Source organism: Rosa rugosa, chromosome 6 (genome assembly GCF_958449725.1).
Source record: "Rosa rugosa chromosome 6, drRosRugo1.1, whole genome shotgun sequence".
Taxonomy (NCBI): domain Eukaryota; kingdom Viridiplantae; phylum Streptophyta; class Magnoliopsida; order Rosales; family Rosaceae; genus Rosa; species Rosa rugosa.
Genome location: NC_084825.1, coordinates 44,394,766 through 44,413,314, shown reverse-complemented (window position 1 = coordinate 44,413,314; position 18,549 = coordinate 44,394,766). Strand labels below are relative to the sequence as shown.

The 18,549-nt window shown below is 37.1% G+C and overlaps 2 protein-coding genes, 1 long non-coding RNA gene and 1 pseudogene across 4 annotated transcripts; 3 read left to right on the top strand and 1 right to left on the bottom strand.

Moving 5' to 3' along the window:
• The first annotated feature begins 7,514 nt into the window (after positions 1-7,514).
• On the top strand, positions 7,515-8,328 carry LOC133713761 (uncharacterized). The gene is made up of 3 exons (XR_009848238.1): positions 7,515-7,607; positions 7,852-7,905; positions 8,015-8,328. It is a non-coding gene; the product is annotated as an uncharacterized LOC133713761 (long non-coding RNA).
• Positions 8,329-9,305: 977 nt separating this feature from the next.
• On the top strand, positions 9,306-11,052 carry LOC133716843 (exocyst complex component EXO70H1-like). Its single transcript, XM_062143497.1, has 2 exons — positions 9,306-10,948; positions 11,046-11,052. Exons 1-2 carry the CDS (start codon positions 9,306-9,308, stop codon positions 11,050-11,052), a joined length of 1,650 nt encoding a protein of 549 aa, XP_061999481.1.
• On the bottom strand, positions 11,007-15,627 carry LOC133715284 (probable pectate lyase 4). Of its 2 annotated transcripts, none has more exons than XM_062141725.1 (6): positions 15,404-15,627; positions 12,837-13,188; positions 12,549-12,759; positions 12,393-12,461; positions 12,033-12,266; positions 11,007-11,239 (listed from the first exon to the last, which is right to left on the bottom strand). In XM_062141725.1, the coding sequence occupies exons 1-6, from the start codon at positions 15,528-15,530 to the stop codon at positions 11,153-11,155; spliced, it is 1,080 nt and encodes a 359-aa protein (XP_061997709.1). In that variant the 5' UTR covers positions 15,531-15,627; the 3' UTR covers positions 11,007-11,152. The 2 variants fall into 2 exon arrangements, with proteins under 2 accessions (XP_061997709.1, XP_061997710.1); XM_062141726.1 differs by having other exon boundaries at positions 12,039-12,266.
• On the top strand, positions 13,195-15,393 carry LOC133715285 (3-ketoacyl-CoA synthase 19-like; annotated as a pseudogene).
• Positions 15,628-18,549: the final 2,922 nt, after the last annotated feature.

Here is an 18,549-nt window from a genome sequence, read left to right as displayed (position 1 = left end):
ATGATCTATACATTAGGACCTAAAAACTGAATGGTTAAGATGTGAATATGTGATCGAAAAGTGGCCAAAAACTGGAAATCCGTACCTAAGCTTAGGTAAGGATGTCTTTAGCCAAGAAGGACTGTGTATATATATATATATATATATATATATATATATATATATATATATATATATATCACGTTATTGAGAATCAAAATTTGGGATCTGTTATGATGTCTCTAAAATTATATATATATATATATACAGGGCTTCTTGGGTGCGGACATCCGTACCGTGCGGACGGTACGGATTTCCCGTTTTCTCCCACTTTCCGGCCACATTTTCACATTTTAACCGTTCAGTTTTTAGGTCATAATGTATAGATCACCTCTGCAAAATTTCAGTCAATTTGGTGATCGTTAAGGCATCCAAAACTGCAATTTACCATTATAAATACGAACGGTTCCCGTTCGACAGATTCGGTCCGTTCATGTAAATTGAAATTTTGGATGCCTTAACGATCACTAAATTGGCTGAAATTTTGCAGAGGTGATCTATACATTAGGACCTAAAAACTGAACGGTTAAGATGTAAAAATGTAGCCGGAAAGTGGTCGAAAACAGGAAATCCGTACCGAAATTTCGGTACGAACGTCCGCACCTGAGAAATATCCTATATATATATATATATATATATATATATATATATATATATATATATTATTGAATTCTTCAGAGTACAAAGATCTATTGACTCATTCACAGCCTTACAGTCTAGTAACTGTAAGCCTTGAAATCAAACATTCACATCCACGTTTCAAGTTTCGCCATCATCATCCATAATTCCATGTAAGTACAAATTATAGATCCTCGATCTGCTATTCTATTAGAATTCTTCATAATCTCTTTTGGTTTTGTTTTGTTGCTTGTATGTGAACCTATACAATCATCAAGACAAAATGAACAACACCATTTCAATACCTTCTGACCTCATTCAACAACTACTACGTCTAAGTACGTGTTATTAATACGAAATTCTCAGGACCAACACGGTCACACTAGCTAGGGTTGTAGTCGATCTCTGGGCATAGACAGTTACATGAATGGTATTATATTGTGCTTCTGATAAACATTTGAATTGGTCGTCTGCGGCTTAATGTTATATACTTATATATAGTTGAATGTCTGGTCAACTAAAACTGTCTCTTTCTCTTCTGCTCTACTAATTTAACTGGAACAAGGCGCTAGGTAGATATATAAACTTGCTCCTTGTTGATATATACGTGTGATTTCCTTATTGCTAAATGTATGTGGGCACGAAGACAATTAATTACCATCTCTTTAGTTTTCGTTCAGTTCTCTTTCTCAATTAATGTGTGAGGTAATCTGTTAAACTGTTTGAGAAAAGGTCCGCAAAACCTTAAATTTGGGAGGGTGGGTTGCTTGACATAGTGTGACGGTGGCTCCATACGGGATCGATCTTCTTGTCATAGGGTTGGTCACAGAGCAGCCGTCTTTCCCTCTCAAGCGGAGAAGACTGGTTACATATCTGATCCGGTAGGGATGGTTCTTCTCGACAGATTAAGCTACTTACTAGAGAGTTCGGGTATTGAACAAACGGGTGGCAACTTGCCCGATAAGAAAAGTAGCCCGAGTGAAAGAGTTCTTGTTTTAGTATGTGCAGTCTGAGGGGGAATGACAGTCACACAAAAGACGAAGGTATGCAAGCTTAGGTGTGCGTTTGATAAATTGCCTCACAAAAGCTAAGACAAGAATTACAAATCGCAATCGTCCGTACTTCATAAATCCCACTAAATATTGGAGGATTTATACACGTACTAACTTTCTAGCCTTAAACCTAGCTAGTTTGGTCTTTAAAGTAGAATAAATCTAGAATGCTCATAATATAACAATTGTGGCGACTGGGAGCCTGAGAGTTATGTATCAGAGCTTTTTCTCCCCATATATGATGCATGCATGTCAAAAATTATATACATAAAGACTGAAAGCGTGCACTGCATTCCAGTGATACAATATGGAAATTGCACATGCATGTTCAAACTTCAAACCAATTAGAGTTTATATGGGGATATGCAGATCTTTGATCATCTAATAATACTATATATATCTTATATATATTTGATAAGTCTATCCACATATGTACATATTGAGAAGTTATCGCAATAATGAAGCACATTCCTTACTTGACCAATAAGATTTCATTGATTTCTTGAACCACAAGCTGCGCGCAATAATACAAGTACGTGTTCAACATGCGTATTTCTGGATTCTGGCAACGACTTGCTATCAGATGTTGGCTAGCTTTGCGTATTAACTTGCTTTATCAAGAGCGACTCTAATCAGAAGCGTCTTTATTGGTAAAGTCAGTCATTTTGTTCTAAATTCCAAATGATCGAAGACCTGGAATTCTTTAAGTTAAAAGATGAATTAATCGATCCTGTCTATATCGATGGACTTCATTAATAATACTGATCAAGGGAAACTTGATCTCTGTTAATTTCCAGGTTGCTTCGCCTAGCTAGTTGAAACAAATATATATTTTTCTCTTACACTCCAACTTGAATGGATATGATCATATGAATATGAATTGGAACTTGGAAGGTGATGTCTTTTGCCAAACAGTCGGACATATTATTTTGCAAAATGGTCGGTTTACACAACGTATTAAAACCAAAAATTTCTTGATCAACGGCTGGTATTCATAGTCTGATTAATTAGTTAAAATAAAACGTAAACTATCAGCTAGCTGTCATGTCAATTTTCCACGCATTTGGATATAAATGAAGAGGAAAGAATTTGACTACTTGTTTGTAAATTAAGAACGAAGAAGTACGTCCATGCTTCAAGTTAAGAAAAACAAAAAACTTGAAATCGTCCAGGGTTTGCCAAAAAAAAGAAAAGAAAAATGAGTAGAATAAGAAATTCATTTCAGAAAATGTACGTAAAAGTAACTGGAAGTCAAAATATCACATGATTTTTACCCTGATTATTTATACTGAATAGATTTTTGACGAAGTTACGAGTACCATATTCTATATGTACAGCTGCGTTTCAATGCTGCAGTTTGATTGAGTGCTTGACCATGCTTCACTGAATATGATCTTATACCAATAATAAACAAAACCCAGGAAGTTCATAAAAAAAATAAACCAGGAAAATACCATCACTATGCCAAAAACTGCATCACACTACACTTTTTAGACAACGAAAAAAAAAATTTCGTTGTGTGATCACTGAAACTGCTTCACACAACAGGTTTAATGAGATTGGCGTTGTATAAGGAGGTCGTACATCAATTTTTTTGGGTCCAAGATTATTGTACAACAGTTTTAAGGATTTGTCTGTTGTCTGAATGTAAAAAAAATTTCCCCCTCACCTTGCTCAAATTTGGGTCGAAATTTTGACTCACCTTGCACAACAGTATTGTTGTATATGTTGTATGAGAGTAAGTTGCAAAATAACATACAACGCATTTTTTTTGTTTCCGTTGTGCAAGTTTGGAAGAAAATCACATGTACCCCAAAATGTGAGTGAGTAGCCCCAAAAAGGCCAATATTTGAGTGAAATGCTGGTACACGATTGTAAGCTCCTACAGCCAAATGACTTATTTTTGTTGTGTGAATGTGCGATGGTAATCCTAGGCGGGAAAAATGAGTTTGTCCCTTTGCACTAGGCGGGAGATTTGATAGTAGGATCTCTAAGCTGAAATTTCATTGTATATTATCAAACAACCGAAATTATTTTGTGTGTTGTCTGAATTGGTTATACAAATCAAAAACTAAACTTAAGGCCCCTTTTCCCTCATCCCACTTAGCTGTTTCCAACATTTAGCCAGCTAGTCTTCGAGAGAAACAACAAAACCCATTTTCTTCTTCTCAAAGCAGAACCCCTCTTCTTCTCTTAAAGAATCAAACCCATCTTCTTCTTGAAACCCATCTTCTCCTCAAAACCCATCTTCTAAATACACTCGATTAGGGTTCGATATACTCAATTAGGGTTTTCAATTTGGAGATTTGAAGGACGAGGAAAAAAGGGGGGGGGGGTGGTTTCTCGGGCTTCTTCAATCATTGAAACCCTAACTCGCTGTCTCAAACTCATTCGCGACCCCCTCATAAACCACTGCACTACCCACCTCTCCGACCTCATCTTCGACTCCGTTCACTTCGATTCAGTGAGTGAGCTTTAAGAGATCGATTCATCAGACTCTCCACTATCTCTATTACTGAAGCCGAAGGTACTACAATCTCACTAATTAATCGACTTCGATTTTTTTTCTGTTTTTCCAGTTTTCAATTCTTGTTCTTCGAGCAGCGAAGAGAAACGACTTCTTGGGCTATGGAGTCTTACGTTGAGGGACGATTCCGATTTGGCTGGAAGAACAGCAGTGGATCCAAGCTGGCATGAATTGGTTTGCTTCTTGCTGCCTTTTATTCAAGTATAATCAATGGGTCTTGTAAGTTTTACTTGTTTCATCATTAGCTTTGGTGAAATTGCGTTTCTTTTTAAGAATCAAAGGTTGCTCTGCTTGAGTACTGAGGTAAATTTGGCTCCTTTTGTGAACACCCATCTCGACTGATTGAAATTGGATTCATTTTGATCTGTCTTCTTTTTGATTTGTACTGATAATTGTGGTGCAATTTCTCTTTCCAATGATTGTAAATATCTGAATATTTGAATGTACTATATTTTGTACAGTTGTGTTTAAATTTGGGTACTCTGTGCATGCCTGTATGATGGTTTGGATTTCTGGATGATGGAATTTGGATTAATGGGTGTGTTGAATGTTGGTTTTCTTTGGGCTTTTGCTTCAGATATACAAAGAGAATAGAAAAGCAATTGAAGATGTTGCCAAGAGAAATGACATGGGTTCTGCTAGGTGTTCTCTTTTTCCCCCAGAACTTTTTGTTCTGAGCTTAGGTTTTCTACTTACAATTTTCCAATTTTATGCTTTGTTTTCCCTTATTGGTTTCGAATGAGACTGCATTATAATGTTCATATTATACTTCATAGTAATGTATTTTTTGGTTAAATTTAACCAAATTGAAATAGGTAGTAAATGTCGAGCTATCATGATATTGTAAATTTCATAGGAGATATGAAGTTACCTAAATAAAGGCAATTTATTTTCCTATACTTCATGAAAGTTTAGTATCATTATCTACTTAGAACATATTTTAATCGTGGGCGGTCATAACAAAAGGATGTGGTTGGGCACCAAGGTTCTGGATACACTTGAAGCCATTAAATGTTTAAGATAGTGAGCTAAAGGGGGCTCTCCAGCTTGATTTTGATCCTTGCCATGTGGTTTTGTTTGGTACTGTATTTTATTTAACAGAATACTCTTATTTTATTTATGTCTTTTGTGTAAATTATTTCAATCACTTGATCTAGAAATTGTGAGATCAAGAAAGACAATGAATCTCTTTCGAACATGTCATCTCTTACTATGGTACTATTTTTCAAGTTGTTTAATTTCCAATTTGAGGGAGCCTTCCTGAGTTGTTGAAGCTAAATTGTTATGTCTATGCAAAAGGGTCTAGATTTTTCATTTTTAAATTTTTTGATTCACTTGCTGATGATTGTATTCTGGAACTAGGTAATCTGTCTTCCTTACTATATCATAGTAGAAAAGAAGTAAATATTAGAGGTGGACAATACAATGATGAATGGTGCCTTTTGTTTCGGAGTGGCTAATTGCCATAGAGACAACCCTTTAGATCTATAAGAATTCAATAAGGATTCATCTTTTCTAATAACATTGCCAAGTTTGTTGTTCTGCATTTTCAGAATGTCGTCGTTCATGTTTGCTTATTACATAGTTGTAGCTTGAGGATTCAAATTCTTTTGTTCAGTCTATTCTAATAGAGTTGGTCTAAGTGTATAAATCATGAGGGTCTTTGTAATCCTGAGATGTTTGTGCTGCATCATTCTTATAAGCAAATTTCCATTACAGAGAAGTCGGGGTTATCTTGCAGTGATAGTATGTGGGCATTTCTTGATCTGATATTTTACTTTTCATGTTCCCTTGCCTTTTGACAGCGAACTGATAGTATATGATTATCAAGGCCCAGACACTTCCATTGGAGGTCCAAAGTCATGGTATGGCGCTTTCTTTTGTTTTTTGTTTTGTACTTTTTATTTTTACTCTTTTAAATTTGTTTGATTTTCTCAAGGTTTAGGCATTTTACATTAGTCGGTTTTTTATTTTTTTTTATTTTTTTTATTTATTATTATTATTTTTTATCGGAAGGTTAAAACTTAAAAGCTATTAAACCTACATACAAAGCATAACTACAAGAAGGTTTCTGTTGGCCCTTAAATTGCTTGGTAGTTCATATGCATTAGAAGATAATGACACTAAAGGATAGTAAACCATTTCCACTTGCTGCTCTCACAATGTTCTACTTAGTTAAAGGGCTGTGCCAAAAAAGAAATGTGGGTCTTGAGAAGACTAGAAACAAATGTGGATACATTACTCTGTTTTTCGAAGACCTAATTGAAATTGGTTACCATGTCATCTTTATTTTACTTTTAACGAAAAGAACATTGTTCTACTTTTCTTGTAGAATCAAGATTTATAAAGATTTCATACTCCTACTCAATCTTTAGATATCTATATGGCACATGTCTTGTCTAGCTCTCTTTACTTGTCAAGCAAAACCACCTCACTTGTCAGAGAACATGGAGATTACCTTCGTGGCCGAGGTCGTACATCTCTCTCTTTCTCTCTGCAATTTTTAGGGACAGAAAGATTAAACCTTTAACACCAAGGGAAGATGGGTATGCAATTTTGCTATCTAAGTTCTAACAAAACCCTTCTTGATGTTAATTCTTCCCTCTACAGAACACAAAAAGGTAGACACAGCTTAATATAATATAATGTTTCCTTTCTATATTTGTTATTGTGACACCAATTGAAATTGCCCGAACACAACACGCTTCAATTAAGCATATTTAACTGCATCACCAACTCCATTGTATGCTTTATGTTTCTTTTCCAATGATCTGGACATTGGCTCTTGTCATTTTGCCATTTAATTCCCATTTCAAAATGAAGCTGCAGCATGCTATAGTTTATAGAGTAGGGCTTAATTATATATGAAGTTTTGTCTTCATGTGTCTTGATCACTTTCCACCGCCAAAACTTGTCAACAAAAGACATGACCACAAGGAGATGAATTTGTTGCTGCAAGTTTGGAACACCACCACTTGGTCTGCTTGCTTTATTCCACCGCTTGTCCTTTTTTTTTTTTTTTAAAAGCTTATCCACCATGGAAGTAGTAAGACAACTGAGTTATATAATAAGTACTACATCAGTTCTCTTACATAACATGGAAGTGGTTGGATTGTTGATGGTATGCTGCAGTTTCTACCTCACTTGCATCTATAAATATGTATTTGCTTGAGACTTTGAGGGGAGATTTTTGATAACATGCCTTGACAGGGATCCTGGCTTCTTCTACTAGGTGGTTGTTTGTCATTTTTCGTGTTCCTATGTTATTAAGTCATGATAGATATTTAGACATTGTTTAACTTTCTCACCTTTGTTTGGTCAGGTCACCAACACGTTTGACCACGTACTGGTACACATATGGTGTTTCTCAAGTAAGCTTATATGATGATTGTTCCTTCAGTTTCCTTACACGTATGAGCTAGGTTGTAATTTTAAGTCTGGGGTTGAATGTCTTTTTATAACACTTTAAATATGATATAACAAAGCTAGGTTGTGTGTGTTTTAAAAGATATAACACAGACGGTTTTGGTTATGTCTCTTTAATTAGGATCATTACCATGCCTTAAGAGTATAAGCCTTGTCAATCTGATAGTTTTTTTTCTTTCTTATTTGCAGGTATTATATGGGCGAGTCTTTGACCACTGGAACTTGCATTGCCGTGTACCAGAGGTAGAAAATATATATTCAGTTCTTTATATATATGTGCTCTCCCCCCAATGCTTCGATAAGAAGTATAGTTGCTGAAACCCAATGACTTACTGTAAATTTTTGTTATTAGGTACCTCTATGATCAGTTGAAGGCATATGAAATGGTGGACATGGTTGCATTTGTTGATCCTTCACTTATTGGTGTTGTGGGCTGTGGGAATGGAACTGTCAAAAGATAGGCTTGTTGCTGGTCCTTTTTTGCTAAGGAAAGCATCCTTTTTTGTGCTTCTCTGTTGGTACATTGTCATGCACCATGTGTTGCATGTTTTGGAACAATAGATATATATGTATCAGCTTTTTGATGTGTTAAGTGGATGGGCATGCACTAGAATGCTTTTCTTGTTTAAAATGTTGGGTTCAATGATTAGTGGTTTGCAATGTTTATATTTGATGGTTTGCAATGTTTATATTTGGTGTGTAAATGGATCAAATGCACAATTTAATTCAGGAATGGGATATTCAAACAATCAGACAACAGAATAGATATAATGATAACTGCCCACTGTCTGAATGGCCAAAAATGGGGACAAATCACACTGCAATCATTCATATATAACATCGGTTTTTAACAAATCACCGTCTTCTAATCTGCACTCACACAATGGAAGCAATTAAACTCTGTTGTTGCAATTTTAATTAGACAACAGAAGAAATTGAATTCTGTTGTCCCAATGTTAATCAGACAACAGATATAGTCCAAGAACTGAAGTTTGAATATCAGTCAGACAACACACAAAATAAAAGTCTGTTGTTTGAGAAGCTCAACATACAACAGCTTCAAAACTAGCACTGTTGTTTGAAGGCAGCGCCGCAACTGCCGCCCAGCTGCGCCTGGCATCTGCCGAGCCACCTGCCGAGCCATCTGTCGAGTATCACACAACACGTTTAACACATACACGTTGTCTGTATGTTTCTCAGACAACTGTGTTCCACCATTGTCTGAATTTTCATCAGACAGCGGCTCGGTCTACAACGGTGGCTCTCCATATCCCACAACGGTTTCCATCTGTCGTCTGATAATGTTTTTGGCATAGTGCATGCAAAAACTGCTTGACCAAGCAAATGAAATGAATTTAAATTTTGAATGACTACTGCATTGCTAGTTGTGTCTTTATCCGTGGATTAAGAATAATTCTTAGTCTTAACTAATTTATTTATAAAAGCATTATATACAAAATGGACAAGTCAATTCTAAGGAACAAATCAAATCCACCTTCCTCAATTGAGAACTGACAGTTATTTTCTATAAAACATCTTCAAAACCAAAAACAAGGACCAGAACCATAACAAGTAAGCACTCCTCTCAATAAAGCTTTTCTTCCCCAACCTCGTTTTACGAGCTTCGCACTTCATAGTCGATAATGCTAGTCTCAGAGACTGCGAAGTGTGGTACTACTGCACTCCCACCACCGCCAAGAAGAAGAATGTCCAGCCTCTTCTTCTTGTCATCCAACAAAAACCTCTCTTCTACTCACTATTCACTTTCAAGCTCTTTTGCTGGTACCACCCCTAGCCGCACCTTCTCCTTGTCGATGATGGAAGAAAACATTGAAAATGCTGAGGCCATCATCACCAAATGGGATCCAAGTTCCTCCTCGTACACCAAGCTCACCTTTGTCTTCCAGCAAAGCAGGAAAGAAGCCAAAGAGTTCCTCAAAGCCATCAAATACTTGCGTAGTGCTATGCATGCTCTACTTGGCGAAAGGTTTCCATCCAGCAAGCTTGTGCTTGCTCAAAATTTAATGCAGATAGCGATGAAAAGGCTTGAGAAAGAGTTTTACCAGATATTGTCTACAAGCCGTGATCAGCTTGACCCCGAATCAGTTTCAAGTCGATCCTCAAGCAGGACATGTAAATTTGATGATGAAGAAGAGGGTGAGGCCAGATCAGAAGATGAGCTGGATATTGCTGGCGAGTCAATTACAGAGGTTGAGAGAGTCTCAGTACTTGCCATGTCAGATCTGAAGTCAATAGCTGATTGTATGATCAGTTCTGGCTACGGTAAAGAGTGTGCAAAGATATACAAGGTTATCCGAAAGTCAATGATCGACGAGGGACTATATCACCTTCGAATCCGGCAGTTCAAGTCTTCTCAGATTCATAAGATGGATTCTGAAGCACTCGAAAATGAAATCAACAACTGGATGAAGGCTGCAAAGATTGCTGTGAAGACACTTTTTCAAGGAGAGAAAATTCTCTGTGATCATGTGTTTTCAGCATCTGAGACCATCAAAGAGTCATGCTTCTATCAGATAACCAAAGAGGGCGCAACAACCCTATTCAGTTTTCCTGAACTCATTGTGAAGAACAAGAAAGTTCCAGAAAGAATTTTCGGGCTAATGGAACTCCACGAAGCAGTCTCTGATCTGTGGCCGGAGACTGAATCAGTATTCAGCTCTGAATCAACCTCAGCTATCAAACTTCAAGCTCTTTCATTATTGCTCAAACTTGGAGATTCTGTCCGTTCTCTTCTTTCTGATTTTGAATCAACAATTCAAAAGGACTCTACAAAAGTTCTAGTCCCCGGGGGCGGGATATACCCACTTACTCAAAAAGTGATGAACTATGTAACTTCACTAGCAGACTACAGTATAATTCTCAGTGATATTCTTACTGATTATCCACCACCAGCAAACTCCTCATTTCACGAAACCTCCTTCAAGAGCCCAATGTCAGATGAAGGTTCAACACCAGCAGTGTCAGTACACCTAGCTTGGCTCATTTTAGTTCTTTTGTGCAAACTTGACATTAAAGCTGAGATTTACAAAGATGTGGGTTTGGCATATCTCTTCCTCGCCAACAATCTTCACTTCATTGTTGAGAAGGTGCACCATTCACCCAACCTGAAACTCCTCCTCGGTGAAGACTGGGTAGCTGAACACACGAATAAGGTTAAACTATATGCTTCAAACTACGAGACCACAGCCTGGACAAAGGTCTCATCATCATTTCCAGAGAAGTCATTCGAAATGTCTTCTGAAATGGCAAAGGAGTGTTTTAGAAGGTTCAACATAGCTTTCGAAGAGGCATATAGGAAACAAACATCCTGGATCGTAGAGGATGTGAAGTTGAGGGATGACTTGAAGGTGTCCATAGCGCAGAAACTAGTGCCAACATATCAAGAATTTTACGACACATACTTGGTGATGCTGACTGAGGAGAAAAATTTGGAGTTGCTTGTGAGATTTTCTCCTGATGACTTGAGCAATTACTTGTCGGATTTGTTCCACGGGACTTCTACCTTAGTCAGTTCTACAGCATCTTCATCATTACCTCCGAGGAGCTGCCTCCCTCTCTGAGATGATTTAAGATTATTACAATTCAAAATGAACTATTTTGATGGCTAGTGGATATAGTGAGAATAAGAGCAGCCTTCTCAAACTTCAAAAATATTTGTATGATTAGATAATCCAGTCGAGTACAGATGAATGACATCATTTTACAATACTATCCCTTCAGACCCACCCTATTCATGACCCTGTTGCTTTGGAGCAACTTCGAGATTGCCAAGGTTTAATTTAAACTGAATCATGATCATACAAATGAATGAATGATAAATCCTGTTTGACTGGTTGTTATTTCAATGTCAGAAAAAATATATATCAAAGCAACAAGGTCATTGAGCATAAGGGTATGTAACTGCAAAGTCAAACAATTGCAAATCATAAAAGGTCATTGAGCAACAAAAAAATTCATTCTGGTCTTTAGCTGACCAATCTAGTTAGTAAACTCTTTTGTTTCACGCCTACTTGGCGCCTTGGCCTAAAATGAATACTGTGATGCAGATATTATCTATAGTATGCTTACCTGGATATATGAAACATGCATCGGCAACTATAATATAATATGCATGAGTATTATGGAATACTGTAATAGTTTCATGATTGATTGGTTCCTACTTCTACTTTGAGATATGATAAAAATGATAGATTTCAGCAGGTAATTAAGGAAAAATCGACAAAAATCTGAATATTACAGGGGATATAGCAAACTTCAGGTGTTCCTCAACTCAGTTTAAACGAAAGCAAAGCCTTCCATTAAAGGACCTATAAAATCATGTTATACAAGTTTATAATAAAAAGCTATACCATTACCAGCTGCTCTACTGGTGGCCTATGAATGGATTGCCAACCCGTAAGAATGTGGAGAACACCTTTAAGAGAATCTGAGGCTGCTTCCATAGTCCAAAGTGGATAAAATTCACTTGGATGGAACATGCATTCTTCACTGAACCCTGTTAATGTGTATGGTTGGGCTCCATTCAGGAATACGTCCCCCTCAGATCTTATGAAGCCAGATTTCGCCTCTTCTCTGTCTGCAGCCTATTGGAAAATTCAAAACATTTGAGACAGAATGTGTTCACAGTCAATGACATGCAGCCATTTTTTACTTCAAGAACTTGAAACGAAATTTCACCTATGCAGTTTAGAGAGAAGATGGTCATGTACCTTTTCTGTATAATATTCAAAAGTCTTCTTCTTCGTTCCTGCTTCATATATGTTGCATTGAGAGTATATCTGACAGATACAATTCAACTTTTCAGAATCTGGAACTCAATCAAAGAGATATTTAAAAGACATCAGATGTTTCAAAGCCTTGTTCACCTGGGATTCTACGCTGGCACAAACAGCATATATACCCCAGTTACGAGTGTAATTGTTGTAAAGATGAACTTTCCCAAATCTAACACGAGGTTGCCTTTGCCTTGTCCCATCAAAAAAACAATGATGAATAGTGACCCGAATGCATCTGTCACCAACATGTGAAGGGTCTGCTCCAATAAGCATCGTCTTGTCATGTTGATGGAAGTAACATCTGGTGCCAAGGGAAGAAAAAACCCTTTAGCTCATTCTCCACATTATATCCTATAAGATGAGATATTTTAAACCCACCTAGAAATAGTTATGTCTGTACTTTGTCGGGTGATATCTATGAGTCCATCATCATAATCACGAAGGCTGCATCGGTCAATCCATATATGCCTGGAATTTGGTTTTATCTGAATGCCATCAACATCATGTCCTCTACCACCTTCGAACTCAAGGTTGCATATGATTATGTGTTCACATTCCTTCAGTCTAAGGCCCTTGCCTGTGAGCTTTACTCTCTGCCCTCGGCCATCAATTGTCTTGTAAGACGACACACTTAAGTAAGAAGAGAGAATAATGGTGCCTGAAACCTCAAAGACAATCCAAAGTGGTTCTTGTTTCCGGCATCCTTCACGAAGTGAGCCTGGACCATCATCTAAAAACCAGAACATAACATTTTTTTTTTATCCCAATGCAATTAAACATTCCTTCCTACCAATAAAGAGCACATGCAAACCAAAAAGTCAAAAAAAAGTTTTCTAGAACCAACCCACTTTCTCAGAAATGCCATGATATTCAACTCTACATAGCTCATTTTTAACTTTCTTTAATAAGAACCAAAATAATTTTTATTCTCAGCTTCACTAACACATGTTAAAACTCAACACTTTCAGATGTTAAAATTAATGTGCTATATCTTAATGTTGCGATGAACTGTGAGAATAAAAAACTAACAGCCGTGTGATTTAGGAAAATATAGTAATGAATTTGATGGATAAATATTGAGGGAATTTAAAGCCTATATAAAGCCTAGTGAGCATGTGATTTTGGATGTTCTACATTCTTCTAACATAATCTGTATCGGAGCCTAGTGAGCTATGTCCAAAAAATGAGAGTTGAGTTAAGCTGCCGAAATCACTATGATCAGCACGAGCCAATCAAGAAGTGCTTTCCTTTTTCAGCATCCTTCACCAATTGGTATCTTGGGAAGGAAAAGTCTATTTGCCATTGATGTAGTAAATAACTTCTTCAAATCATACAAGAATGCATATGCCATTGTTGTAAGCACAGAGTCCATAGCTCGTAATTGGTATCTTGGGAAAGAAAGTCCATGATGCTCCCCAACTGTTTGTTCCACTCTGGGGACTGTTCGATGCTGTTCACAAATAGAAGATCCCTCAAGCAGCAAGCTATCTTGAAACTGAAGTATTTGGTAAGAACTCATATCGGCTCAAGAAATGAAGCTTATGAATGTTGCATGCGACTAGAGGATGAGAGAGGATATGAAGGTGTTCGGCTTTCCAAACACCTCAAAAAAAGAAGCAGCTCTGGCTCTCACAACGAAACCCAAGTTCTAGTACCAAAACTTCTTCCACTAAAAGAAATACTCTGCTACCTGGTGGGCTCTAGGCTTCAGAAAAGAAATAGTACCAAGAGCCAAAAGGTAGAAGCAATGGGAGTGGCATTGAATATGAAGGCTGGAATAGAGCACTTCTGTATCCACCCCGGTGGAAGAGCAATCATATATGGAATTGGTAAGAGCTTATCATTAAGTGAATATGATCTTGAGCCATCTAGAATGGTGCTTCACCGATTTGGTAACACGTCATCTCCTGGCTTTTGGTATGCTTTGGGATATTTGGAAGCCAAAAAGAGACTTAAGAAGGGTGATAGGATTCTTACCCGTAGATTTGGATCAGGTTTTAAGTGCAGCAATATTGGTTGGGAAGTGCTGAGGGACTTGGATGATGCCAATGTTTGGAAAGGCTGCATAGATAGTTACCCTCCAGAAAAACTAAACAATCTTTTCATGGACAAGCATGGTTGGTTCAACGATCAATCTCTAAGCTTCGCTAGAGTTGATTGGTCCCAGTTATTTGCTCAACATTAGCTTGCAGTTATATTTAGATCTTTTCCCTGAAAACTATATGATGCAGCAATATTCATGCTTAATATGTTAAACTTAATCTGTTGTGTGGCTTGTGTCTTAATATTGCGAGGAATTGTGAGAATAAGAAAGGCAAGAGTCATATGATTTAGAAGAAACCTAGAGTTCTGTAATGAGTTTCATGAATAAATGTTGAAGAACTTAAAAGCCTATATAAAGCCTTGTGAGCATATCATCTGGGGATATACTATATTCTTCTAACATAATCTGTATCAGAGCTACGTTGATCAGTATGGTAAGCACGAATCAAGAAGTGCTGTTTTTTTTTTTGGCATCCTTCATAATTTTTATTTCCCATTAATAAAAAAATTAAAAAAATTGATCTTGATTCTCACTTTCTCTAAATTTCTTTTCTTTGTTTGTTTTTTTTATCTGTAAATCACAATTTCTCAATGCAATTGCAGCAGCAGCTTATAAATATCGAAAATGTTCGAATTTCTTAAAGCTTCAAACTTCAATAACAGAGAAGCAAACATTAACATTCGAAACTGATTGTCCTAATTCCAAACCAAACATTAATTTTTTTTTTTTTTTTCTGTCAACATGAAATCCAGACTCAATATCAATCCATGAATTACATACTCTAAAATCACTAACCCTTAATGATCAAGATAAAAAATTGATAAGAATATAAGGAAATACACGAAAGCGCAATCAAGAAATTTCATAAACTATAGCAAATTGGGGTGAAAGGGGGGGGGACCTGCCAATGTGGTGACGAAATAAACCGGGCCGTGGAGGCCTCCGATGGCGAGCCGGCCGAACCCCTCGGCCCGGCCGGACATTGCTTTCAGATGGGAATCCACGTCAGCATACGGTAGCGAGGTCATGTCCGTCTTCGTCTTCCTCTATGTATCGCCGGACTGGAAAATTTGGCGGTTACAAAATTTACCAGAAAAAACGATCAGAAATGGGGTATTTCGCTACTTGCCTCGATATTTGTATATTTAAACTTCCAATTTTACCAAAGTAAAAAAGTTAATTTTGTCACAGTCAAAGCTTGGAGCTGGTTTTACAAATGACGTGGTAACTGGTGTAGTGACATGTGTCTTTTCTTGGTTACATCGGAGCAGAATCCGACTCCTGACTTATGTTTAGTTTGGGAATGCTTTTAGAACTGCTTTTGAGCCCAAAAACACTTCTGAATTTTTCTTGAGCTGTTTGGTAAACCTTCCAAAGACTGCTTTTGGTCGGAAGCGATTCTCAAAACAGCGGAAATAGAGAAGCTACTTTGAGGAGCTTTGGAATTCTGCTTCTGCGGGAATCAACCCAAGAACGCGGAGACTTAATGAAATTTAATGAACTCTCAAAATTGTCCTCATGCTTTTATGAGTTTTACACCACCATTCATTCTGTTCTGTCGAACTCAATGCACTCTTCCTTCGCCAACTTCCTTTCCTTCTCTCTGTGACTGTCTCACCGATTCTTCTCTCCCCTTAGCAATTCTCCGACCAAGAACACGGCAACCCGAGGAAAGTTCCCTCGTTGTTCATCATCTCCACAACTTCACCCATTCCAATTCTTTCAAATCGGTCCATCCATTCAATGGATTAAGCTTGACCAGGTGCAACTGTGTTCAGAACGTCGGAGAAGAGGCAAGAGACTCCAGAACTACAGCCGGAAATCGTAACAGTAGCGGTATCCGAAACCTCCCAAAAATAACATTAGTTCAAAACTCAATCGAAAACAGAAACTAATTATATCAAGACGTAGAGCACGACGAGAGGACCCATTTCCATACCTCTTGCATCGCCGATAATCGCCGGAAAACGAGTCGGAACCGCCGGAAGACTCGAAGCTGGAAAGCTTCGATTATCTCTCCTCGCTCTATGCATGGACGATCCATGACCACAGGTGGAACCATGAAGACAAGACGCGTCGAACGTGACCGGTGTGCCGCCGTGAAGTCTCCGGACAAGGGAGTTCCGGTCGGCTCATCGTCGCCGGTCGCCGGGTCGCCAAAACGGGTCGAGCGTTCTAAAACCTTCTCGACAGTTCTGGGTCGTCAGATACGATCTGGGCCTTATATAGTCTCCTTTGAATGATTTTCAACGGCTCAGATCAAGCGGTGCTAATTTCAACGGTTCAGATCGCATCAAGACATTTTCTTTTTATCTAAAATGAATTTCCATAATTCCCAAACTTTGGAAATTCATAATAAATAGTTCGGGTGTCCGAAAAATTTCCTGAAAATTTTCACGAACTCATCGTGTCGTGTATTTTATTATCACACTCTTAAATCAAGGATTTCACCTTATGTAAAATCTCAATAATTATTCCCGAGGTCCTTAATAATTACTAACATCGTAAAATTTCACCTTACTAATTTTATGAGGTGATGTTAAGATTTTAGATTTTCGTATATGACTCTCTGATTGTATTATCTTGCAATTGTGAGATCTCGAATTTTCAACTTATCAATGTATCAAAGCTTTCACTTCTTCCCTTGGGATGTGAAGAATTTGCATTACAGCTGATATAATATGTACTTTTCTTTACCAGGCAGAGTATCAAGTGGAACAACCTTGATCAAATTTATTGTTATAACAGTACTTTTCACTAATTTGTAGGATTGTATTGGTGCTATCGATGGTATTCATGTTCAAGCTTCAATATTTCCATGTGATCAAGTGTCATACATTAGAAGAAAAGGAATACCCAAATAGTAAAACATAATATGCATATTGAAGGGTTTAAATTAAATCTTTTATTCGGTCCAAGCAAGGGTACAAGGATAATTCATGAAATTTTTTTTTATTTGGTATGGTTACATAATCAAAAAACAAAATTATGTATTTTAGTAGTATATCTTAACATGTATGACCATTTTGGTAATTATACCTAGCCAAAACACTTTTACCTTGCAACTTACCAAACACCTAGAAATTGCTTTTCATTCTCACAACACTTTTAAAAATAGTTTACCAAACACCTCAGCTGCTTCTTTTCACAGCAAGTTCGGAAGTGCTTCCTCTCACAGCAAATTACGAAGTGTTTCTTCTCACAGCACAGCAATCCCAAACTAAGCCTTAGCTTAGTAGACATAGCACTATTGCTCACTTTGATAGGGTTGATGTTTATGGATAATCTGAAATGATGCAACTTCTTATAGAGTCGTAGAGTTTTGGCGAGTCTGTTGGATAAAGTGGTTTGGTTGTACGGGAATGATTTTATTTGCTTTTCGCAAAAAATTTACTTTGATTAAGATGTGACTAAGACTACAGCTACATTTGGTATTGTCAAATTGAATAAATTATTATTGAAAAAATTTGACCAAAAAAAAAAATTGAATAAATTATTATAGTCAAAACTTGAATTAGTGAATAGTTGCAAAAACTTACATTACACTATGAAAGGCGATTTCCAATCAAGAACTACAATTGAAGTGATCGAACAACAGTTACCAACTAACTGATGATATAACAGTAGTTCTCTTTGGGCAACAGTTCAAACTTCAAACTTAGACCTAATATAACTTGGTGCTTTGTCAATCTACGTACTCCAATTCAAATTTCATCGAATCCAACATACTAATCTGGCTCAATGCAGTTTGCCAAACCAAAATCTTTAGAAAAGAATCATTCGACTATCTCTTTATCATTTTTTATATTAGAACAAAAATATTTAAATTTAAGATCTATCTCATTTAACACAATGGAATTAGCCTAAATATCACAGTGAAAAGAAAATTGAACTTTAAGCTTGTATGTGTTGCATCCTATATATGTGGCTTAGATCATAAGCAAAACTGCAAAAGTCTTGATTCCACGGTTCTTCGGTATAACATCTCTATGTTTCGCTTTTGCATTTAAGAATCGGTAACTGGCACTCCCTCTCAATATTTGAGAG